This window comes from Muscardinus avellanarius (assembly GCF_963383645.1).
Source record: "Muscardinus avellanarius genome assembly, chromosome: 16".
Lineage (NCBI taxonomy): Eukaryota > Metazoa > Chordata > Mammalia > Rodentia > Gliridae > Muscardinus > Muscardinus avellanarius.
Genome location: NC_137802.1, coordinates 25,907,627 through 25,932,023, shown reverse-complemented (window position 1 = coordinate 25,932,023; position 24,397 = coordinate 25,907,627). Strand labels below are relative to the sequence as shown.

Below are 24,397 nucleotides of genomic sequence, written 5' to 3'. Positions count from 1 at the left end.
GTGAGACCCCTGTTTTAAAAATAAAAAGACTAAAAATATAGGGCTGGGGGTGTAGCTCAGAGGTAGAATGCTTCTGGGTTCTACCCTCAGTACTGCAAAAAAAATTAAAAATAATAATGATGATAATAATATAGCTGTGGGTATAGTCCAGAGGTAGAATGCCTTTGGTTTCAGTCCTACTAGCACATGTGCCCCCAAAAAAGTGTTATAATCATTTGTTACTTTTCTCAAAACAATAGACTATTAAAATATAATAAAGCTGGATGCAGTGTGGTGCAGGCTTGTAATCCTAGCATTCAGGAGGTTGAGACCAGAGCATCGTGGTTCGAGGACAGCCTCAGCTACTTAGGATCTTTGCAACTCAGTGAGACCCCTGTTTCAAAAATAAAAAGACTAGGCGCCGGGCGTGGTGGCGCACGCTTGTAATCCCTGCACTTGGGAGGCAGAGACAGGAGGATCACACAGGTTCGAAGCCAGCCTCAGCTACTTAGTGAGGTTCTCAGTAACTTAGTGAGACCCTATTTCCAAATAAAATATAAAATGGGTCTGGAAGTATAGCCTGGAGGTAGAAAGCCTCTGGGTTCCACCCCAAGTACCACCAAAAAAAACACCCCAAAAACAAAAAAAAAAAAAAAGACTAAAAAATAGGGCTGGGGCTGTAGCTCAGAGGTACATTGCCCCTGGGTTCCATCCTCAGTACTGCAAAAACAAAAAAAGTAATAATTATTTCAAAGGTACCGTAGAGGCATAGTCATTACTCAACTTAAGTTTATATAAATGTTCCACATTTGAGGCATGGAACAAAATGGGTTAATGGAATCTGCAAAGCAGAGGGAAATAACAGACTAGATCTCTTTTCAGCCTGGTCTCTTAATTGCCTCCCACAACTTCTTGTTTAGAGGCAGAGACTGCTGAGGACCTCCCCTGTGGCAATCTGATCCCAGCTTTATTCCTTTTCCAGAAAATGTCATGGTAACCACCATCCTTTGAGCCATATCTTACACTGCAGCTGTGCTGTGTGGAGAAACCTCCTCTCTCTATGATCCACTGCCATTTTAGATCTATTCCAGTTGCAGTTTTAACTTACAATATGAATATGAAGAAAATTTGAAAGTTTTAAGTGCTAAATATAAAATCCATATTTAGCTTGTTCCAAATATGATATGTTAATAATAATCATCTACAAGTGGGATACAGTGGTGCATCCCAGTGACTTGGGAAGCTGAGGCAGAAGGATTGCAAGTTTGAGGCCAGCTTGGATAACAGTTGAGACCCTGTCTTAAACTTTTAAAAATAATCTGGGCATGGTGGCACTCACTTGTAATCTCACTTGGGAGGCTGAGACCTGGAGGATCGCGGTTCGCAGACAGCCTCAGCTACTTAGTGAGGCCCTCTGCAACTCAGACCCTGTTTCAAAAAATTAAGAATAAAAAATTGGGCAGGAGGTATAGCTCGGAGGTCAAATGTCTCTGGGTTCCATCCCCAGACCCGCAAAAAAAAAAAAGAAAGAAAGAATAAAAAGCTGGGCATGGTGGCACACGATTGTAACCCAGTATTCTGGAGGCTGAGACCAGAGGATCATGGTTCTCGGACAGCCTCAGCTACTTAGTGAGACTTTCCATAATTCAGTGAGACCCTGTTTCAAATATAAAAAGACTAAAAAATAGGGCTAGAGTTGTAGCTCAGAGGTATATTGCCCCTGGGTTTCATCCCTAGTACTGCCAAAAAAAAAAAAAAAAAAAGATAAAAAAAATAAAGAATAAAAATAGGACTGGGTGCTAGGAATATACCTTGGAAGTAGAATGCTCCTGGGTTCAATCCCCTCAGCCTCCCAAGCGCGGGGATTACAAGTGTGCGCCACCACACCTGGCTCATCAGCTCTTTTTTTGAGAGGTTCTTCAGGCCGGTATGATGGTGTACGACTATAATCCCAGTACTCAGAAGGCTGAAACAGGAGGATCACAGGTTCAAGGCCATTCCACAGTAATTTAGTGAGACCCTGGTCCAAAATAAAATAGGACTCAGAGTATAACTCATAGATAGAATGCTGCTGGGTTCAGTACTCAGTACCATGGAGAAAAAATATAGAGTGCTGCTCTTTTTTGTGAGTGTGTGGCCCTGGGCATTGAACCTGGGTCATTCTACCTTTGAGCCACACCCCCAGTCCTATTTTTTATTCTTTATTTTGAAACAGAGTCTCACTAAGTTGCAGAGTGTCTCACTAAGGAGCTGAGATTGTCTGCAAACTTCTGATCCTCCTGTTTCAGCCTCCAAAGTACTGGGATTACAAGCGTGTGCTACCATGCCCAGTTTAGAATGCTGCTCTTTGAGGTAGGTAGTGCTGCTCTTATTTTTTTTATTTTTTTGTGGTGGTACTGGGAATGGAACGCAGGGGCCTTCTACCTCTGGGCTATAATCCCAGACCTATTTTATATTTTATTTGGAGACAGGGTCTCTTAAACCAGCTGAGGCTGGCTTCAAACCCGCACGATCTTCCTGTCTCAGCCTCCCAAGCACAGGGATTACAAGCGTGCGCCACCACGCCCGGCAGTGCTGCTCTTATTTTCTAAATGAAGAAACTGATATTCAGACACACCAGTAATGTGTTTAAGTTTATATAGCTATTAAATAATAAGATCAGAATATGATCTCTACTCTTAAGGCCAAAATAAAAAAATTAAAAATATGGCTTGAGTGTTAGTCAGAGGTAGAATGCTCTGGGGTTCTATCCCCAGAACCGCAGAGGGAAAAGAAAAGGGCTGGGCTTGAAGGTTGAGCCCCTGTCCTTAGTCCCCAGTACCCCCCCACACACACACACGGTTTATACTTATTTATTTTGGTACTGGGGATCGAACATGGGCATTCTACCTCGGAGCTGCGGCCCATCCCTATTTTATTTTTTATCTTGGAAACGGTCTCTCACTAAGTTACATAGGACCTTGCTCAGTTGCTGAGGCTATCTTTGAACATGTGATCCTCCTATCTCAGCCCTCCAAAAACTAGGATTACAGGTGTTTGTCACCATGGCAGGCTCACAAAAGGCCTTTTGTGGGAAGGTTTAAGAGCTCTCTGTAAAATCATGTCTTTTTTTTTTTCTTCTTTAATCTCACCATCTTCCCTTCTGTAGTGTCCAGGCAAGCTGGTAAGAAACTGTGATAATGTCTGATTTTGTGGAAAGCGAGGCTGAGGAATCAGAGGAAGAATATAATGATGAAGGCGAGGTGGTCCCCCGAGTCACCAAGAAGTTTGTGGAAGAGGAGGAGGATGGTGAGGAAGCCCCCCGCTGCAAGCTTCACTGTTGCTAAGTTTGGATAGTTGGATTCTTTTTCATGAAAGGCTTAGGCTGAGCACAGAAATTCTCACACATTAGGTATCAGCTTGAGAACTTTCATCTTTAAAAAATGCTTAGAGCATCTGTCTGCTATATGCCAGGCATTGCGCCTAGAAGTAGGAACACAAAACAAAGACCCAGCTACTATGGAGTTTACATTAGTATGAGGTAATAGATAGTAAACCAACAAATAAATGGATATATAATTTTTCCTGCTTTTAGCCTAACAGCATTTATGTACCTAGTTTCCAATTGCTCTAGCCAAGCTTACTCATCAGCAGAGTACAACTATAAAATCACTTTAAATGTGAAAAGGGAAACATAAGTTTTTTCAGAAGGATTATGGCCGGGCATGGTGGCGCACGCTTGTAATCCCAGCATTCGGGAGGCAGAGACCAGAGGATCACAGTTTGCGGACAACCTCAGCTACTACTTAGTGAGGCCCTTTGCAACTCAGTGAGACCCTGTTTCAAACATAAAAAAGACTAAAAAATAGGGCTGAGGGTGTAGTTCAGAGGTAGAATGCTACTGGGTTACATCCTCAGTACTGGAAAAAAAAAAAAAAAAGAGTTGTGGACAAAGAAAGAAATATAGCTGCTGAGTTTGTGATCTGAGAAATTATTAGTGGTTATAAAGCCTCTAATAATGCTTTTGTAGAGGCAAAGTAATTAGAAAGGTGATCTTTTCTAAAGAGATGGTGAAAGTGGCAAAGAAACCATCTTTTCTCTTGTTGCTGCTCTGATCCAGTGCCCATATTTTGTACTTTGAACGAACAGAACAGTTAAGGTGGTACCAGGATCGTTAGGTTCAGGGCAGATGAATAATTGCAAACAAGCAGGTGCCCCTTCCCCACCCCTATCCAGTTCTCTCATCTCCATGCCTCCAACGTACATGCTTTGCAGATGAGGAGGAGGAGGAGGAGAACCTAGATGATCAAGATGAACAAGGCAACTTGAAAGGCTTTATCAATGACGACGATGATGAAGAGGAAGGGGAGGAGGATGAGGGCAGTGACTCTGGTGATTCGGAAGATGATGTTGGCCACAAGAAGAGAAAACGAAGTAAGTAAGCTGGCCCTGAGTTAGAAGAGACTGAGGTAGAAGGTAGAAGTTGGGAGTGGTGGAAGGCCTCACCATTGCTATGGATAACACTTTGTTTTCTTCAGCATCTTTTGACGACCGCCTGGAAGATGATGATTTTGACCTCATTGAGGAGAATTTGGGTGTCAAAGTTAAACGAGGAGTAAGTATTCTTTGTCTTTGTCTCTGGGGGTAAAGGAAAAAGTCCTTGAAATTAAATGTCACTTTCAGAGGGGAGGCATATCTGGAACAGTATGGGGAATATCAGAGAGGAAGAAGTTCCTCAATGTTACTGTCTTGTGGCCCCTAGATTTACATCCTAGATCTGGGTACCTAAGCCAGGCATGGTGGTGCATACTTGTAATCCCAGTACGTGGGAGGCTGAGGCAGGAGGATTGTGGGTTCATGGCCAGCCTCAGTTACTTAGTGAAGCCTCTGCAGCTTAGTGAGACCTTGTTTCAAAATAAAGAATAAAATAGCATTAGGAGTGTAGCTCCAAGATAGAATTTCCCTGGATTCAATTCCCCAGTACCCCCCACCCCCCAAAAAAAGATCTGCCTGCTTATTGGAAAAAGCTTCAATGTTAGGCCTTAGTGCTAAAATATGATCATTCAGCATCTGCTTTCCCATCTCCCTTGGCTTAGTAATTGTAGTAGGAAGAGGAAAATGAGACTGAAGTACAGGCATTTTTATGCTAGACCCCCCTCGGATCCTAATATGACAGGTTTTCTCACCACTAGCAAAAGTATCGGCGTGTCAAAAAAATGTCAGATGATGAAGATGATGACGAAGAGGAATACGGCAAGGAAGAACATGAAAAAGAGGCTATTGCAGAGGAAATCTTCCAGGATGGGGAAGGGGAGGAAGGACAGGAAGCTGTGGAAGCTCCCATGGCTCCTCCAGAGGAGGAAGAGGAAGATGATGAAGAGTCAGGTATGCAGCTGGTAGTGGTTGTGCACGCTTGTAATCCCAGTATTGGGAGGCTGAGACAGGAGGATCGAAGGTTCCCAGACAGCCTCAGCTACTTAAGCCCTCCACGGCTTAGTGAGACCTTGTTTCAAAATAAATAATAAAAAATAGGGCTGGTAGAATGACATTCTCAGAGGTAGAATGCCCCTGGGTTCCATCCCTAGTACTGCAAAACAAACAAACAAGGAGGTATGTGCTACTCAGCTAGAAAGCCAGCATTTAGATGGATATTGGGATTTCCTGGACCCTAGAAACAGAATGCAAAACTGTTCTTCAGCTACAGCGCCCACATTTGACAAAAGTTCTTTCCAGGAGCCTTCCTGTTCTTACTGGCAGGAACTAAAGCCAGATCCTAATTCTGAGCGCTAACCTGTCTCTTCCTACCCAGATATTGATGATTTCATTGTGGATGATGATGGACAGCCTCTGAAGAAACCTAAGTGGCGGAAAAAACTTCCTGGATACACAGATGCGTAAGTAGGGTTTGGTACAAGGTGGTCATAGGGCATTCAGCAGACCCACTCAGGAACGAGATCAGAGGCCTTGCTAGAAATGAGGCATCCCCCGCTCTCAGCCATTTTGCTTCTGTGTCTCAGATAACCTCTACTAGGCAGTGAAGTCAGACTGCTCCTTCTTGCCCTAGAAGCTCTCTCTACATTCTCAGGCTTCTGAGTGATCAGGGTAGAGTCCCACACGGGCAAGACTGCAGTATATATATAGAGAGAGACCCATCTGCCCTACTGCTATTTAATTCCTGTCACTGGCAGTTGCCAAAGATAAGCTTTTTATCTTCTGATAAACAAGTTTGCTCAGAAATATCCTCTGGCTACACCTATATTCCGCAGTGAATATGGTTCTTTTATTTACTTTCCTCCTCACCGTCTTAGTTCCCTGGACAAGTTCTGTGCAGAGGCTGCATTGTTCTTTCACCCACAGAGCCCTACAGGAAGCCCAGGAGATCTTTGGAGTAGACTTCGACTATGATGAATTTGAGAAATACAATGAGTATGATGAAGAACTGGAGGAAGAGTATGAGTATGAGGATGATGAAGCCGAAGGTGAAATCCGAGCGCGCCCCAAAAAGACCACAAAGAAGCGTGTGAGCCGCAGAAGCATCTTTGAGATGTATGAGCCCAGTGAGCTGGAAAGCAGCCACCTTACAGATCAGGATAATGAGATCCGAACCACTGACTTGCCTGAGAGGTTCCAGGTAAGAAACCACCAGCTTCTGCCTCCTGCTTCTCCCCTCTAATCTTGTAGCCAAGAAACAATCTTACAATCTTGCAGTGATCTGACATGGAATAGGATTCAGGATAGGCCTTGAACCCCATATGACCAAGGTTCAGGGAATCCAGGTGGTAGAGGAGGAAAGATAGGAGTCACTTTGCTTATGAGTCTTGAAATGACACTCTAGCAAATCTATGAAGTGCTTATTTTATATCAGATGACGCGGTGCTGGTTACTGGAAATGTGTGCCAGAGGATCACCTATTTCAGTCCATTAGTGGTCTGTGTCTTTCCTAAGTGATATACAAGAGAGTCTCACCCTTTTTTCTGCTACAGCTCCGCTCCATCCTAGTCAAGGGGGCTGAAGATGATGAATTAGAAGAAGAGGCTGACTGGATCTACAGGAATGCTTTTGCCACACCAACCATTTCTCTGCAGGTACTCAAAAAAGATCCTTAGGTTTTGACATGAGCCAGAAGCCACTTGATTAAGATAATCCACTCCTGCCCTGCTCCATGTATCTATGTACCTGGTTTAGAAAAGTATGGGTGAAGCCCGGCATGGTAGCGCACGCTTGTAATCCTGCGCTTGGGAGGCTGAGACAGGAGGATCACACAGGTTCAAAGCCAGCCTCAGCTACTTAGTGAGGCTCTCAGCAACTTAGACCTGTTTCCAAATAAAGTAAAGCTGGGAATGGTGCTGCACACTTGTAATCCCCACGCTTGGGAGGTGGAGACAGGAGGATCGCGCAGGTTCGAAGCCAGCTGCACTGGCTTAAAATACCCTGTTTCCAAATAAAAAGTATAACATAGGTCTGGGAGTGTAGCCCCTTGGTAGAAGGGTTTCCAGGAACCCCAGTACCACCAAAAAATAAAATAAAATAAATAAATAAATAAAGTATAAAATAGGTCTGGGAGTATAGCTTGGAGGTAGAAAAACCCCTGGGTTCCACCCCCAATACCACCAAAAAGAAAGAAAACAGAAAAGTGTGTGGCTCATGCTTGTATTGCCAGCATTTGGGAGGCTGAGACAGGAGTCAGTTTGAAGACAGCCTCAGCTACTTAATGTCAGTACCTTTGCAACTCAGTGAGACCCTGTTTCAAAATAAAGAATAAAAAATAGGTCTGGGGGTATAGCTCAGAGGTAGAATGCCCCTGGGTTCCATCCCTGGTGCTGCCCAAAAAAAAACAAAAAGAAAGAAATGTGGGGGTGGGGATGAGAAAGATTTGTCTTAAGCTTCATCAGACAGGCCAACCTCTGTTATGAAGCAGTTTCTGTGTGCTATGACAAAGCAATTAACAGTGTCCTACTATTTCTTTTTCTTACTCTAGGAAAGCTGTGATTACCTAGACCGAGGCCAGCCAACCAGCAGCTTCAGTCGAAAAGGGCCCAGCACAATTCAGAAGATAAAAGAGGCCCTGGGCTTCATGCGAAATCAGCATTTTGAGGTAACCACCTGAAGCTTTTTATAGCCTATTGGTTACACATTCAGACGATGAAGGAAAAGGTAGCTTCCAAAGTAGAAAGGGGGGACTCCTTTTCCCTGTCTTTATAAGTAGTCTCTTAACTCAAGAAGTTTTAGGATCAGCAAGGACTCTTGTGATTTAGAGGACAAGGTTACCCTGACTGTATGTAACATTATCTTCCCCTGTACCCTCGATGGTCCTGTGGGGAAGGCAAGGCTTTGGACTGTTGAATTTCCTAGAGACTTTTGTCCAGAAATGGTTAGCCTCTGTCAGAGGGAATCCTTGCAATTCTTTCCTCTGGGTGACTTCAGTCTCCTTGCCACCCTAGGTACCTTTTATTGCCTTCTACCGAAAGGAGTATGTAGAGCCTGAGTTGCACATCAATGACCTGTGGAGAGTGTGGCAGTGGGATGAAAAGGTAACATGGACAGGTGGCTCATACAGAGCTGTTGGCCAGGTTGATCACCACTACTACCAGGGTACTGCAACCCAGCACCCCCACACTGGGTCTCCTGATGGAGCAGCCTTGGGTCTCCAGGGCTAAGCACCACTCCTTACTCCTGCCCTGTCCTGCCTGCCCTAGTGGACCCAGCTGAGAATCCGCAAAGAGAACCTGACACGACTATTTGAGAAGATGCAAGCTTATCAGTACGAGCAAATCTCTGCTGACCCTGACAAACCTCTTGCTGATGGCATTCGGGCTCTGGACACCACCGACATGGAAAGGTAGCACACAGAGGGTTTGTTCCATGACAGGGAGCCTGTCCAAAGGCAGGTTCCCAGGAGCAGAGTTATCTTACAGAATTCATGACACACAGTCCTAATTCTTAGAAATCCAACTTGTCAGCACATCAAAAATGATCTTTCACCTGGGCATAGTAGTACATGCTTGTAATCCCAGTACTTGGGAGGCTGAGACAGGAGGATCACACAGGTTTGAAGCCAGCCTCAGCAACTTAGTGAGACCCTGTTTCCAAATAAAATATAAAATAGGTCTGGGAGTATATCCTGGAAATAGAAATCTCCTGGATTGCATCCCACTAAGACAAAAAAAAAGAAAGAAAGAAAGAAAGAAAGAAAGAAAGAAAGAAAGAAAGAAAGAAAGAAAGAAAGAAAAAAAAAAAGATCTTTAGCCAGGCTTAGTGGCACACATCTAAACTTCTAAGGATGAGACAGGAGGATCACAGGTTAGAAATCAGCCTCGGCAGCCAGGTGTGGTGATGCATGCTTGTAATCCCAGTGCTTAGGAGGCTGAGACAGGAGGATCGCACAGGTTCAAAGCCAGCCTCAGCTATTTAGTTAGGCTCTCAACAACTTAGTGAGATCCTGTTTCCAAATAAAATATAAATATAAAATAGGTCTGGGAGTATAGCCCGGAGGTAGAAAAGCCCCTGGGTTCCACCTGCAGTACCAAAAAAAAAAGAAAAGAAATTAGCCTCAGCAACTTACCAAGATCTTAGTAAGGTCCTCCCGGCTTTTTGACATTAAGATAACTTAGTATCCGGGCGTGGTGGCGCACTCTTGTCATCTCCGCACTTGGGAGGGGAAGACAGGAGGATCGCGCAGGTTTGAAGTCAGCCTCGCTGGCTTAAGAGACCCTGTTTCCAAATAAAAATAATATAAAATAGGTCTGGGAGTGTAGCCCAGAGGTAGAAGGGTTTCCAAGAATCCCAGTACCACCAAAAAAAAGATAACTTAGTAGCACTTAAGTTATAGTCTGAGCTATTGTGTATCTTCCCTGGCCTCCCCACCACTATTAGGAACTAGGACTTAACCCAGGGGCTTTCTACCTCTAAGCTACACCCCTAGCCCTTGCTGAATTATTGAGGGCCTCACTAAGTTGCTGAGACTGGCCTGGAATCTGCCATATTCCTCTCTTAGCCTCCCAAGTGCTGAATTCAAGCTTGCTTCACCATGCCCAGCTACTTATTTTGTCTTGCCACGTTGTAGCAGCCTTCCCAGGCTGCCCTGGGACTCAGGATCTGTCTTCCTGAAATTACATGCATGGACCACCTTGCTAAGTAGCTGAGGCTGTTTGTGAACCAGAACCATAATCCTCCTGTCTCAGCCTCCCAGATGCTGCTATTACAAGCATTACAAGCACCACGCCCGGCCTACTTGGGATCTTGCCTCCTGGGATTTAGGCTTCGTATAGCAAACCTGAATGATGTCTGAGTCCCTTCCCCAGTAATGACTGAGAACTTATGTCCCTTCCTTCCCTTCAGGCTCAAGGATGTACAGTCAATGGATGAGTTGAAAGATGTCTATAACCATTTCCTGCTTTACTATGGCCGTGACATTCCCAAAATGCAGAATGCTGCCAAGGCTAGTCGCAAAAAGCTGAAGCGTGTGAGGGAAGAGGGAGATGAAGAAGGTGAGTGCTAGAAAGAAAACTCAGGAGACTCAATGGCTGGGATGTTTCCAAGGAAATCCTTGGTGGGTGCTCTTTTGGAATCTCAACGTGTGTCTGGTTCTTGACAGTGATTAGAAACTAGAGGCTAACTCCCCATTCATTTTCTTCCTAGGTGAAGGCGAAGAGGCAGAAGATGAAGAGCAGAGGGGTCCGGAGCTCAAGCAGGCCTCCCGCCGAGACATGTATACCATTTGCCAGAGTGCAGGGCTAGGTAATAGCCAATTTCTTTGGGACCTGGGCATTCTATCCTTGAGCAAGAGAGTTAGCTAAGAAGAGAACTGGTGGGGAGGAGGAGGAAACGATAACTTAGTCAATCACCAATCCAGCACTGAACCAGCCTACTACATGTCTCCATAAGCACTAGCTCCCCTGGTATACCCCCCATGGTAATGCTCCAGCCTGTCTCTAAATTCCTGAAGTAATAAGAACCACAATCTAGCGGGTTTAGTGGCACATGCCTGTAATTCCAGTACTTAGAAGGCTGAGACAGGAAGTTCAAGGACAGCCTCAGCAATGTAGCAGGACTCTCAGCAACCTAGTAAAACTCTGTTTCAAAATAAAAGGAGTAGGGGTGTAGCTCAGAGGTAGAATGTCCCTGGGTTTCAAGAAGAGAAAGAAAATAAATAAAGGAAGAATCTATCCTATTTCTTTTCTTTTTTGAATCCAAGGGCATTCTACCTCTGAATTACACCCCCCAGTCCTATTTTATTTATATTTTGAAACAGTGTCTCACTAAGTTGCAGAGGACCTTGCTAAATTGCTCAGACTGGTGTCAAACCTGCAATCCTCCTGTCTCAGCCTCCCAACTACTGGGATTATAGGTGTGTGTCACAGTGCCTGGCCCATCTTTTTTTGTGTGTATGTGTGTGGTACTAGGGATGGAACCCAGGGGCATTCGATCTCTGAGGTACACCCCCTGCCCTATTTTTTTTTTTTTTTTTTTTGGTGGTACTGGGGTTCCTGGAAGCCCTTCTATCTCCAGACTACACTCCCAGACCTATTTTTACATTTTTATTTGGAAACAGGGTCTCCTAAGCCAGCACGCGCGGCTGGCTTCGAACCTGCGCGATCCTCCTGTCTCTGCCTCCCAAGCGCGGGGATTACAAGCGTGCCCCACCACGCCCGGCTCCCCTGCCCTATTTTGAAACAGAGTCTCACTAAGTTATAGAGGGCCTCACTAACATGAACCTCGATCCTCCAGTCTCAGCCTCCTGAATGCTGGGATTACAAGTGTGCGCTACCACGCCTGGCTATTTTATATATTTTATATGGAAGCAGGGTCTCACTAAGTTGCTGAGAGCCTCACTAAGTAGTTGAGACTGGCTTTGAATCTGCGCTATTCTCCTATCTCAGCCTCCTAAGTACTAGGATTACAAGTGTTGGCCACTACACCTGACTTCATCCTATTTCTTGTGTCTTGTAAAAGCCCCTTGGTTACTTAAAGCCAGATTTTGTTTTGTTTTGTTTTGTTTTTGCAGTACTGGGGATGGAACCCAGGGGCATTCTACCTCTGAGCTACACCCCCACCCTATTTTTTATTCTTTAGTTTGAAACAGGGTCTCACTGATTTGCAAAGGACCTCACTAAGTAGCTGGGGCTGTCCGTGAACTACAATCCTTCTGTTTTAGCCTCCCAAAGACTGGGATTACAAGTATCCGCCACCATGCCCAGTTTATTTAGTGTGTGTGTGTGTGTGTGTGTGTGTGTGTGTGTGTCACTAGGAGCGGAACCCAGGGGCTTTCTACCTCTGGACTATACTCCCAGACCTATTTTGTATTTTATTTGGAAACAGGGTCTCACTAAGTTGCTGAGAGCCTCACTAAGTAGCTGAGGCTGATTTCAAACCTGTGTGATCCTCCTGTCTCAACCTCCCAAGCGTGGGGATTACAAGCGTGCGCCACCACACCCAGTTTAAAGCTAGTTTTTTTTTTTTTTTTTAAGTGACAAATGTATTTCTTTTTATTGTTATTTAAGTTATCTCAAATGTATTTCATTCTTATTTGATTCCACTGTTGGCCATGGTTTGAGCCTTACCTACTCCCTTCCCTTTTACTTCGAAGGGAGCTCCTTTGTATGTGGCCACACACTCATCATTAGTGTATAGGTCAGGCTGGATCTGCTCCCAAATCTTCTTCTTAGGATTTAGCTCCTTGTCAGGCTCTCCAGGGAAAGCATCAAAAGTAATTCTGTCTCCAGGAACAGATCCATTGGGATGAGCCAAAATTTCAACCTTCTCTGGTGAACTAGCACACATCACCATTGCTTGAGACAGTACTCCCCTCATCTGTGCAGGTTTCAGGTTACAAAGCAAAATTACCATCCGATTTTGCATCTGTTCAAGGGGAACGTGATTCACCAGGCCACTGACAACTGTTCTTGGGGTTGTTTCTCCAACATCTAGTTCTTCTACATACAAAGAATCTGCATCAGGATGCTTTTTGGCAGTAATTTTGCAACCAATTCGAAACTCCAGACAGGAAACATCTATCGGCTTAGAGTCTGTACTTCCTACTAATGATTGCTGTTTTTACTCCTTCTTCTCCCCTTTCTTTTCAGTTTTCTCTTTCATCTTCTTTTCTTCTCCTCCCTCTCCTTTTATTTGTTCTTTGGCACCAGAAGATATGGTTGCTACTGGTGTAGACTATCACATTTTCAGAAATAATGGAATTAGGTTGTAGCGTAGTGCCAGAAGAGAACGGTATTTGCTTCACTCCATTTTGAATTTCTGCCTGAATTAGCTCTTGTTTCAGTTCTTCGATTTCTCTTTTCAATTTAGCATTTTCAACTCAAAGTTTCTTCTCTTCTCTCAATGTTGCATGCAAAATTGCTTTCTCCTTAAGAAGAGCAACTTGCTGCCGAAGATACTCAATAATTTGATCTGCTTCTGCACCTTTCTGTTTCAGTCTCTTGAGAACAGCATCATTGGTTGACATCTTTGCCAAGAAACGACAAAAATTCCTTTCAAATATTTTTCCCACTTTGAATGACAATCTAATTGTCAGGTTATCTCATTATGCAGCCGTGGACCGCGGCTTGGTGCCAGCCTCAGGAACTTAAAGCTAGTTTTTTCATTGTCTTTTAACAGCCTAGTCCTGCTTATTTATGATCACTTTAAAGTCTGGTTCCAGGCCGGGTGTGGTGGCGCATGCTTGTAATCCCCGCGCTTGGGAGGCAGAGACAGGAGGATCGCGCAGGTTCGAAGCCAGCCGCGCGCGCTGGCTTAGGAGACCCTGTTTCCAAATATAAAATGTAAAAAGAGGTCTGGGAGTGTAGCCCAGAGGTAGAAGGGCTTCCAGGAACCCCAGTACCACCAAAAAAAAATAAATAAAAAAAATAAAGTCTGGTTCCAAGAGGTTTGTCAACACCATGCTACCTTTCTTTTTACTTTCCTGTTTGATTTAGATGGCCTGGCCAAAAAGTTTGGGCTTACTCCTGAGCAATTTGGGGAGAACCTCCGGGACAGCTACCAGCGACATGAGACAGAGCAGTTCCCTGCAGAGCCTTTGGAGCTGGCCAAGGATTATGTTTGCAGGTAGGCACGCAGCAGGTGGCTGGCAGGAGGGGCCTTCAGGCCAAGACCCCTGAACCTGCAGCTCCACCATTTTTCCTACAGCCAATTCCCTACTCCAGAAGCCGTGCTGGAAGGTGCAAGATACATGGTAGCACTGCAGATTGCCCGTGAGCCCCTTGTGCGGCAGGTTCTGAGGCAAACCTTCCAGGAGAGAGCCAAGCTAAATATAATGCCTACCAAGAAAGGTAGAAAGGTGAGTTGGGTGAAGGGCTTTCTGTTTGATTGAGTTGAGTCTTGTGCCTTCTGCATAGCTGAGCTGTCTGCCTTAAATCACAGAGGCAGTCTTTTCTCCTAGAACTGAGCCCTGCCTATCATCCATAAGCTAATGATTCCCTCTCAATTTGTACAGGATGTGGATGAGGCCCACTATGCTTATTCCTTTAAGTATTTAAAGAACAAGCCTGTTAAAGAACTGAGAGATGATCAGTTCCTGAAGATAGGCCTGGCAGAAGATGAAGGGCTACTCACCATTGACATCAGCATAGATATGAAGGGAGTGGAAGGGTAAGCAAAGCCATGGGCTGGGGGGCTCTTTGGAGAAGACTGGTGGAAGGAGGGGTGCCCCGAGAGTCGAGCAAGCCATTGTCTCTGGTTCACAGTGTTCATGGATATCTGGTATCACCTTTTCTCCTTAACACCACAGCTTTGTGTCTCTCCTCAGGTATGGCAGTGACCAGACATATTTTGAAGAGATCAAACAATTTTACTATCGAGATGAGTTCAGCCACCAGGTGCAGGAGTGGAACCGGCAGCGCACCATGGCCATCGAGCGAGCTTTACAGCAGTTTCTATATGTGCAGATGGCCAAAGAACTCAAGAACAAGCTTCTGGCTGAGGCCAAGGAGTACGTCATAAAGGTAAGGACAGAAATCTGACACAGTGCTACATGCCTGTAATCCCAGTGACACAGGAGGCTGAGGCTGTCAAGGCCAGCTTTGACAGCATAGCAAGACCCTGCCTCAAAATTATAAAAAGGGCTGGGTGTGGTGATGCATGCTTGTAATCCCCGCGCTTGGGAGGCTGAGGCAGGAGGATCACACAGGTTCAAAGTCAGCCTCAACTATTTAGTGAGGCTCTCAGCAACTTAGTGAGGCCCTGTCCAAAGGTCGAAAAGCCCCTGGGTTCTACCCCCCGTTCCACACACCCAAAAAAAAAGGAAAAAAAAGAACTGGGGATATAGCCCAGTGGTAGAACACTTACCTAGTATGTTTGAGGCCCTGTGTTCAATCCCCACGACCATAAATAAGTGAGGACAGAGACTCATCTTCTGTAGTTTGATTTCACTAAACTAGAACTGAGAGTGAAGGAATCCCATAGCCAATGTAATATAAATGCCGGGGGCAAGTAGAGCATAATCTGAGAGAGGCAGAGTCAGTAGAGCATGTGAATAGCTCACATCCAAGAGCTCTCTACCTGAGGAACCTCTTCTCTTTCTTTTCCCACTCATCCAGACATTCCTGGCTGGTGCCTGTTGTCTACACTGTCCTGCCTCCAAATGCAGGATTGTTAAGCCTGCATAGGGGCTAGGAGCGTGTGCACACAGGAATACACACCTGTGCACATGTGTGCAGGTACCTCGTTCCTTAGTGCACGTGGTCATGCTGACGGCCATAATGTCTGGTGTGCCTCTTTTCTAGGCCTGTAGCCGAAAGCTCTACAACTGGTTGAGAGTGGCGCCCTACCGACCAGATCAGCAGGTAGAAGAAGATGATGACTTTATGGATGAGAACCAAGGAAAGGGCATTCGCGTCCTAGGCATCGCCTTCTCCTCTGCCAGGTACCTGCGTCCTCCTGCTTGCCCTGCGCAGTCTCTTGACATCTTTATTTTGATGTCTCTTCTATAGATTCATATTTCTGATTATTGCACTGTTCTTTTTCTATGCTGCTGGCAGAGATCACCCTGTGTTTTGTGCCCTGGTCAATGGTGAAGGAGAAGTGACAGACTTTCTCCGGCTGCCCCATTTTACCAAACGGCGAACTGCATGGAGAGAAGAAGAGCGGGAAAAGAAGGCAGGTCTCCAGAATGGGGGTTAACAGTTGTACCTCTGGAATACATTGTAGAATTCAGTATTATGGTCTAAAGCAACATCCCTTGCAAGACCTCGATTATCTCTAATCTGGTCACTGCCTACACACACACACACACACACACACACACACACACACACACACTGCGCCCACCTCACTGCCTTCTCACACAACACACACACACACACACACACACACACACACACACATACCGTACCCCGGGACACACACACACACACACACACACACACACACACACACTCTGGTCACTGCCTTCACACACAACACACACACACACACACACACACACACACACACACACACCATACCCCGGGACACACACACACACACACACACACACACACACACACACACACACCACCCCCCACCCCTCACCCCCCCCCGGATCAGTGTCATTCCATGGGCAGCAGATGGCACTCTAGTTACCTGATGCAGCACTTGCTGCTGGCTGAAGGCCAATCCCTAGGCCATGTGTGCTTCTAGGGCAGCTTTTGCTGACACTGTTCTCACCAGCATCTGGGTCAGACTGTTCCAGAAGCTGAAAGCCATTGGAGCATAAAGGCAGCCTTTTCCTGCTTTAACCTTTCTACTGCTCTTTTTCCAAGAAAAGAAGAATTTGAATATATCTAGTTTGTTCACTTGGGAATTTTTTTTCTAACAGTAGGTTACTTTGTGTGGGTGTGGGTGTGTGTAGGAGCATTCTACTTCTGGGCTTTTCCTCCAGCCCTATTTTTTATTCTTTAATTTGAAATAGGGCCTCACTCAGTAGCTGAGGCTGGCTAAGAGCTTGCACTCCTCCTGTCTCAGTCTCCCAAGTACTGGGATTACTAGTGTGCAGCACCATACTCGGCTTTTTTTTATTTTTCAAACAGGGTAAGAATAACAGCCAGGCATGAGCTGAGACAGGAGGATCACAACTTTGTGCCCAGCCTTAGTAGCTACTACTTAGGGAGGCCTTTTGCAACTCAGTGAGACCCTGTCTCAAAATGAAAAGAACCGGGCATGGTGCCACACGCTTGTAATCCCAGCATTTGAGAGGCTGAGACCAGAGGATTGTGGTTGGTGGACAGCCTGAGCTACTTAGTGAGGCCCTCCACAACTTAGTGAGACCTTGTTTCAAAATAAAAAATAAAAAATAGGGCAGAGGGTATAGCTCAGAGGTTGAATGCCCCTGAGTTCCAGCCTCAGAACCGCAAAAAAAAAAAAAAGAAAGAAAGAAAGAAAGAAAGAAAGAAAGAAAGAAAGAAAGAAAGAAAAATAAGAGCCAGTGCCGGGCATGGTGGTGCACGCTTGTAATCCCAGCATTCGGGAGTCTGAGACAGGATGACCGCAGTTCGCGGACAGCCTCAGTACTTAGGCCTTCTGCAACTTAGTGAGACCCTGTTTCAAAAATAAAGAATAAAAAATAGGGCAGGGGGTGTAGCTCGCAGGTCGAATCCTCCTGGGTTCCAGACCCTCAAAAAAAGAAAGAAAGAAAGAAAGAAAGAAAGAAAGAAAGAAAGAAAGAAAGAAAGAAAGAATAAAAAATAGGACTGAGTGTGTCACTCGGAGGTAGAATGCCTCAGGGTTCCATCCCTAGTACCGCAAAAAAAAAAAAAAGAAAAAAAAAGAATAACATAACAGAAGCTTATTAACAATTACCTTAAAACTCAGAAATAAGAATATCAGTATAGTCCTCTTAGTTTATGCTCTGCATAAATAAGACCAGTTATGTTTAGTTGACCATACCCAAGTTTAAGCCCAGAAGTATAATAAACTTGGGAAATATTAACAGATACATTATACTCAAACCAAAGTCCCTCAGCTCCTTGTCTGTTTTCTGGTTAGACAACATGTGATACATCATGTCTAATATTGGCTTCCTATTTAAAGAGTGGCAAAGACTATTTCGGAACTCACCCCACTAGGCTGTAGTTATGCAAGGAGGCCATCTGTATAAACCCCAGCTGGATTTGGAGGAAGACAAAGAGGTCTCGAATCATTCTACTTAGGAAATTAGCAGAGTATTTGAAAGTTGGGGGCAGTGCAAGAGAGGGAAAGCCATGCAGTATTTCTCGGCTATCAGAAAATTTGTAATCCTCCTGTCTTAGCCAAAGCCTCCTAAGTACTGAGGTTATAGGCATGTGCCACTATTCCTGGCTCAAATAAATAAATAAATAAGGCTGGGGGTATAGCTTGGAGGTATAGCACCTCTGGGTTCTACTCCCAATGCCCCCTTCCAAAAAAAAAAAAAAAACCTAGGACCAACAGGAAATAACAAACAAAACAAAACAAAAAAACTAGAGCCAGTGGCTGAAATATATTTTAGTTCACAATAAAAGAAAATGATTTCCTAATTGCCATTCTTCAGATCTGGCCAATGGCCACTAGTGTCACTGAATTAGTTCTATTTAATGGAACCATTAAACAGAAACAGTCTGACCAGCCATCTGTCCAAGGACAGTTGAGAATGAACCCTTGGTGGCAGCCTGTACCAGATGTTTTCTAAGAACCTTCTAGCTTTTCCTGTTTTCTGGTCTTACAAGATTTCAAGCTCTGTAAGACCTGTTTGAAATCTCCCCATGCTCAGAGCCATTCAACTTCAGATTTCTTTTGATTCAGGCTCAAGACATTGAAACCCTAAAGAAATTTCTTCTGAACAAGAAACCTCATGTGGTGACAGTCGCAGGAGAGAACAGGTAGGAACACCAAGGCACTGGGCCGGGCCAGGTTTAAGACTGTTTCCCAGAAACCACACGTCTGTTATTGTTGAGTCTATTATATGCCTGTAACTCTATGGGCTTGAGCTTCGTTCTCGTGTTGATATCTTCAGGGGGTATCCTGGGGGTGTCGTTCCTCTTACTTTAAAGCTCTTTTTCTGGGGATATAGCTCAGCAGTAGAATGCCTCTTCATTCAATTCCCAGTACCAAAAAAAAAAATCTTACCTTCCCACCCCATCTCAGTCAGGAGACTATTTATCCCTGAGAAATGAAATCCATTGACTAATATTTCTTATTCCTTTAGGGATGCCCAAATGTTGATAGAGGATGTGAAACGCATCGTGCATGAGCTGGACCAGGGCCAACAGCTGTCTTCTATTGGAGTGGAGCTAGTTGACAACGAGTTGGCCATTCTCTATATGAACAGCAAGAAGTCAGAGGTAATGCTGGAGCTCCACCCTTAGGTCCTACCCAGGAGAGTACTATAAATTTCAGCTAGATTTAAGAGGGAAACAGATTATCAGAGACTCAGAACTACACCTTTTGCCGGGCGTGGTGGCGCACACTTGTAATCCCCACACTTGGGAGGCTGAGACAGGAGGATCGCACAGGTTCGAAGCCAGCCTCAGCTACTAGTGAGGCTCCCAGCAACTTAGTGAGATCCTGTTTCCAAATAAAATATAAAATAGGTCTAGTAGCCCAGAGGTAGAAAAGCCCCTGGGTTCCACCCCCAGTATCACACACACACACACACACACACACACACACACACACACACACACACAAGAACTACACCTTTTCACTTGCAGAGATTTTCTATATTGCCAGTTGAGGGTTTCAGATTAAGAATCCCAGAAATTAAATTGATCCCGGGAAAAAGGGTCCCGGAAGAGAAAATGGCTTCAGCCAGAATGGTTTGGATTCCTCTTGTTATTGTCACAAAAGGAACTTTAAGGCCCAACTCATCCCCATTTGACTGCAGGCAGAGTTCCGGGATTACCCTCCAGTACTGAGGCAGGCTGTCTCCCTGGCCCGGCGCATCCAAGACCCTTTGATAGAATTCGCCCAGGTGTGCAGTTCTGATGAAGACATCCTGTGTCTCAAGTTTCACCCCTTGCAGGTAAGTAGATATGGCAGGAAGGCTAGGTGGGTGGCAAGGCCCAGTGACCTTATCCCTGTCTGCTGTATCTCAATAGGAGCATGTTGTGAAAGAGGAGCTGCTCAACGCCCTGTACTGTGAATTCATCAACCGGGTCAATGAGGTTGGGGTAGATGTCAATCGAGCCATTGCCCATCCTTACAGCCAAGCCTTGATCCAGTACGTCTGTGGCCTGGGACCTCGAAAAGGGACCCACCTCCTGAAGGTAGGATTGGGGTGAATCAGAAAATAGACTCCGGGTGTGATGGTGCACACCTGTAATCCTGGCCACTCAGGCAACTGAGACAGTATTGCAAGTTTGACATCATCCTGGGCAATTTAGGCAAAACCTGTTTGCCAAAATAAGTTTATTTTTCCTGTGGTACTGGGGATTGAATCCTGGGCATTCTACCTTCGAGCTACCCCAGCCCTATTTTTTATTATTTTTTTTATTTATATATTTTTTGAGGGTCTGGGGATGCAACCCAGGGGCATACGACCTCCAAGCTACAATCCCTGCCCTATTTTTTTATTCTTTATTTTGAAACAGGGTCTCACTAAGTTATGGAGGGCCTTACTGAGTAGCTAAGGCTGTCTGCGAACCACAATCCTCCTGTCTCTGCCTCCTGAATGCTGGGATTACAAGTGTGCACCACCACACCCAGCTTTTTATTCTTTATTTTGAAACAGAGTCTCACTGAGTTGCAGAGGGCCTCACTAAGTAGCTGAAACTGTCCAGGAATCACAATTATCCTGTCTTAGCCTTCTGAATGCTGGGATTACAAGAGTACACCACCACACCCAGCTCCAAAATAAAATTTTTAAGAAGGGTTGGGCTCTAACTTAGTAGTAGTGTACACCTAGTTTCAATACCCAGTGAAAGGAATGATAGAAATAAAGACAGAAAAGAAGAGAGGGAGAGAGGGTGGAGGAAGGGAGAGAGGAGGAGAAGAGGGAGAAAAATGGTTATTGTTAGTGTTTTGTTGCGAATGAAGATATATTTTAGCCAGGTATGGTAACACACCGGTAATCCCAGTATTTTGGATGCTGAGACAGGAGGTTTGCAGCCTCTATCCCTAGTACGACACACACACACACACCAAAAGCAAGGGTACGCTCAAGGCCAGCCTCAGAAATTAAACAAGACCCTCAACAACTTAATGAGACCCTGTTCCAAATAAAAAATAGGGCTGAGGGTATAACATAGAGGCAGAATGCCCCGGAATTCAATCTCCAGCACCAATAAAAAAAAAGGAAAGAGAGAAACAAAACCATGTATTGTTAGAGTGATTTGACAGATCAGGAAGGTCTGTCTCTCACCAAGGTCTAAAAGAGAGCACCTTGTCCAAAATTGCTAACTGGTGAGTCAAAGTCTCATTTGAGATCTAGGTAGCCAGTTATGCTCTTTATACACTAGGGACTCATGGAAATACGACCATTGAGCCGTGATTTAAAATAGAGGAAGCTAGGCATAGTGGCTCTCACTTGTAATCCCAGTACTTGGGACTCTGTGACAGGAGGATTGCATAGGTTCGAAGCCAGCCTAAGCTACTTAGTGAGCCTCTCTGCAGTTTAATGAGACCATGTTTTCAAATAAAATATAAAATAGGTCTGGGAGTGTAGCCCAGAGGTAGAAGGCTCCTGGGTTCCATCCCCAGTATCGCAAAAAGTAATATAAATACATACATACATAAATAAAATAAAGGAAAAAGTAGGGGAGGCTGGGTGTGGTGGTGCACACTTGTAATCCCAGCATTCAGGAGGCTGAGACAGGAGGATCGTGGTTTGCAGACAGCCTCAGCTACCTAGTGAGGCCCTTTGCAACTCGGTGAGACCCTTTTCAAAATAAAGAATAAAAATTAGGGCAGAGAGTGTAGCTTGTAGATGGAATGCCCCTGGGTTCCATCTCTAGACATGCAAAAAAAAAAAAAAAAAGTGTGTCTGTGTTTTTGTGTACAAAAAATAAGGCTTGGCGTTAGAGCTTGAAGGTAGAAAGCCCCTGGATTCTATCCCTAGTAGAGCACACACACACACACACAAAAAAAGCAAGGGTATGCTCAGGACAGCAGAGTTTTTTTCTAGTGTAGAGAAAAGAATTTCAGTTAGAAGGGCGCATTCTAGGGAATTTAAGAGTATTAGTGATTTTTTTTTTTTCCCAGTACTAACGATGGAATCCAGGGGCATTCTACCTCTGAGCCAGCCTAATTTTTTTTTTTTTTTTTTTTTTTTTTTTTTTGGTGGTGGTACTGGGGTTCCTGGAAGCCCTTCTACCTCTGGCCTACACTCCCAGACCTATTTTTATATTTTTATTTGGAAACAGGGTCTCCTAAGCCAGCGCGCACAGCTGGCTTTGAACCTGCACTATCCTCCTGTCTCTGCCTCCCAAGCGCGGGGATTACAAGCGTGCGCCACCACGCCCAGCTCCTTTTTGTGTGTGTGTGTGTGTGTGTGTGTGTGTCTAGGGATGGAACCCAGGGGCATTCGACCTCCGAGCTACACACCCTGCCCTATTTTTTATTCTTTATTTTGAAACTGAGCCTCACTGAGTTGCAGAGGGCCTCACTAAATAGCTGAGGCTGTCTGCGAACGGCGATCCTCTGGGTCTCAACCTCCTGAATGCTGGGATTACAAGCGTGTGCCACCACCACACCCGGCCCCAGCCCAGCTCTTTTTTTTTTTTTTTTTCTTTTTTTTTTTTTTGTGGTACTAGGAATGAACCCTTCTACCTCCGGGCTACACTCCCAGAACTATTTTATATTTTATTTGGAAACGGGGTCTCTTAAGCCAGCAGAGTTGGTTTCGAACCTGCGCAATCCTCCTGTCTCCGCCTCCCAAGCGTGTGCCACCACTCCCGGCTTATTCTTTATTTTAAAACAGAGTTTCACCAAAGTAGCTGAGGCTGGGATTATAAGCATGCATCACCATACGTGACTTAGTGATCTTTTATTTATTTGGTATTGAGGCTTGAACCCTGGGAATCCTACCTCCAAGCTACACCTGAGCCCTATTTTATTTTTATTTTTGAAAGGGGTCACAAGCTGAGTGTGATGGCGCATGCTTGTAATCCCAACATTCGGGAGGCTGAGACGGAGGATCGTGGTTCGCGGACAGCCTCAGCTACTACTTAGTGAGACCCTCTGCAACTTAATGAGACCTTGTTTCAAAATAAAGAATAAAAAATAGGGCAGGGGGTGTAACTCGAGGTTGAATGCCCCGGGTTCCATTCCCAAACCCGGAAAAAAAAAAAAAAAAAAGAACAGGGTCTCACTACATTGATGAGAGTCTGACTGCTTGCTGAGGCTATCCTTGAACCTGTGATCCTCTTGTCTGAATCTCCCAAATACTGGGATTACAGTCATCTACCACCACACTCAGGTAGCACTGATAATCTTTCTCTTTAAATGAGCTATGATAGCCAGGCACAGTGTTACTACACACCTCTAATCCCAGTACATGGGATGCTGAGACAGGGGGATTGTAGGTTCCAGGCCAGCCTCAGAAATTTAGCAAGGCCCTTAGCAACCAACTTAACGAGACCCTGTTCTTAAATAAAAAGGGCTGGAAGTATAGCTGGAAGATTGAATGCCCTGAGTTCAATCCCCAGCACCACAAAAAGAGGAGGGTGGGTCTTATAATCTCAGTACTTGGGAGGCTGAGACAGGAGAATCCGGGTTCTCAGCCAGCCTCAGCTACTTAGTGAGGCCCTCCATAACTTAGTGAGACCCTGTTTCAAAATAAAGAATAGGAGCCAGGCATGGTGGCACTTGCTTGTAATCCTAGCATTGGGGAGGCTGAGACAGGAGGATCATGGTTTGCGGACAGCCTCAGCTCCTTAGTGAGGTCCCTTGCAACTCAGTGAGACTCTATTTGAAAATAAAGAATAAAAAATAGGGCTAGGGGTATAGTTTGGAGGTAGAATGCCTGGGTTGCATCCCCAGTACCAGAAAAATAAATAAATAAAATAAAGAATAAAAAGCAGGGCTGGAGTATAGTTCAGAGGTAGAATGCCCCTGGCTTCAATATCCAGTACTGCAAAATAAATAAAAAATTAAGCCAAGCGAGGTGAGGCACGCTTGTAATTCTAGCATTTGGGAGACTGAGACAAGAGGATCTCAGTTTGAGGACAGCCTCAGCTATTATGTAGTGAGGCCCTTTGCAACTCAGACCCTGTTTCAAAAGAAAGAATAAAAAATAGGGATGAGAGCCAGGCATGCTGGCACATGCTTGTAATCCCAGTATTTGGGAGGATGAGACAGACTCATGATTTGCGGACAGCCTCAACAACTTAGTGAGGCCCTTTATAACTCAGTGAGACCCTATTTGAAAATAAAGAATAAAAAATGGAGCTGGTGGTGTAGCTCAGAGGTAGAATGCCCCTGGGTTCCATCCCCAGTATTGCAAAAAAAAAAAAAAAGCAGAGGGCTGGGAAGCTGGGCATGGTGGCACACACTTGTC

The 24,397-nt window shown here is 44.9% G+C and overlaps 1 protein-coding gene and 1 pseudogene across 2 annotated transcripts in view; one reads left to right on the top strand and one right to left on the bottom strand.

The window, feature by feature from the left end:
• Positions 1-3,158: 3,158 nt before the first annotated feature.
• SUPT6H (SPT6 homolog, histone chaperone and transcription elongation factor) overlaps positions 3,159-24,397 on the top strand; it is a gene marked incomplete at both ends in the record, with an annotated part of 37,189 nt that continues 15,950 nt past the window's right edge. Inside the window, 22 exons of the mRNA XM_080712592.1 lie at positions 3,159-3,267; positions 4,234-4,392; positions 4,497-4,573; positions 5,151-5,343; positions 5,768-5,852; positions 6,316-6,589; positions 6,942-7,043; positions 7,937-8,053; positions 8,400-8,489; positions 8,655-8,797; positions 10,297-10,445; positions 10,597-10,695; positions 13,887-14,016; positions 14,098-14,248; positions 14,405-14,559; positions 14,717-14,912; positions 15,693-15,832; positions 15,948-16,065; positions 18,706-18,782; positions 19,109-19,244; positions 19,787-19,924; positions 20,001-20,168. Of these exons, the coding sequence (XP_080568718.1) occupies positions 3,159-3,267; positions 4,234-4,392; positions 4,497-4,573; positions 5,151-5,343; positions 5,768-5,852; positions 6,316-6,589; positions 6,942-7,043; positions 7,937-8,053; positions 8,400-8,489; positions 8,655-8,797; positions 10,297-10,445; positions 10,597-10,695; positions 13,887-14,016; positions 14,098-14,248; positions 14,405-14,559; positions 14,717-14,912; positions 15,693-15,832; positions 15,948-16,065; positions 18,706-18,782; positions 19,109-19,244; positions 19,787-19,924; positions 20,001-20,168 (3,006 nt within the window). The remainder of the gene's footprint in view (positions 3,268-4,233; positions 4,393-4,496; positions 4,574-5,150; positions 5,344-5,767; positions 5,853-6,315; positions 6,590-6,941; positions 7,044-7,936; positions 8,054-8,399; positions 8,490-8,654; positions 8,798-10,296; positions 10,446-10,596; positions 10,696-13,886; positions 14,017-14,097; positions 14,249-14,404; positions 14,560-14,716; positions 14,913-15,692; positions 15,833-15,947; positions 16,066-18,705; positions 18,783-19,108; positions 19,245-19,786; positions 19,925-20,000; positions 20,169-24,397) is intronic.
• On the bottom strand, positions 12,481-13,417 carry LOC308274674 (aminoacyl tRNA synthase complex-interacting multifunctional protein 1-like; annotated as a pseudogene). The gene has a single exon. The product of its transcript is annotated as an aminoacyl tRNA synthase complex-interacting multifunctional protein 1-like (transcript).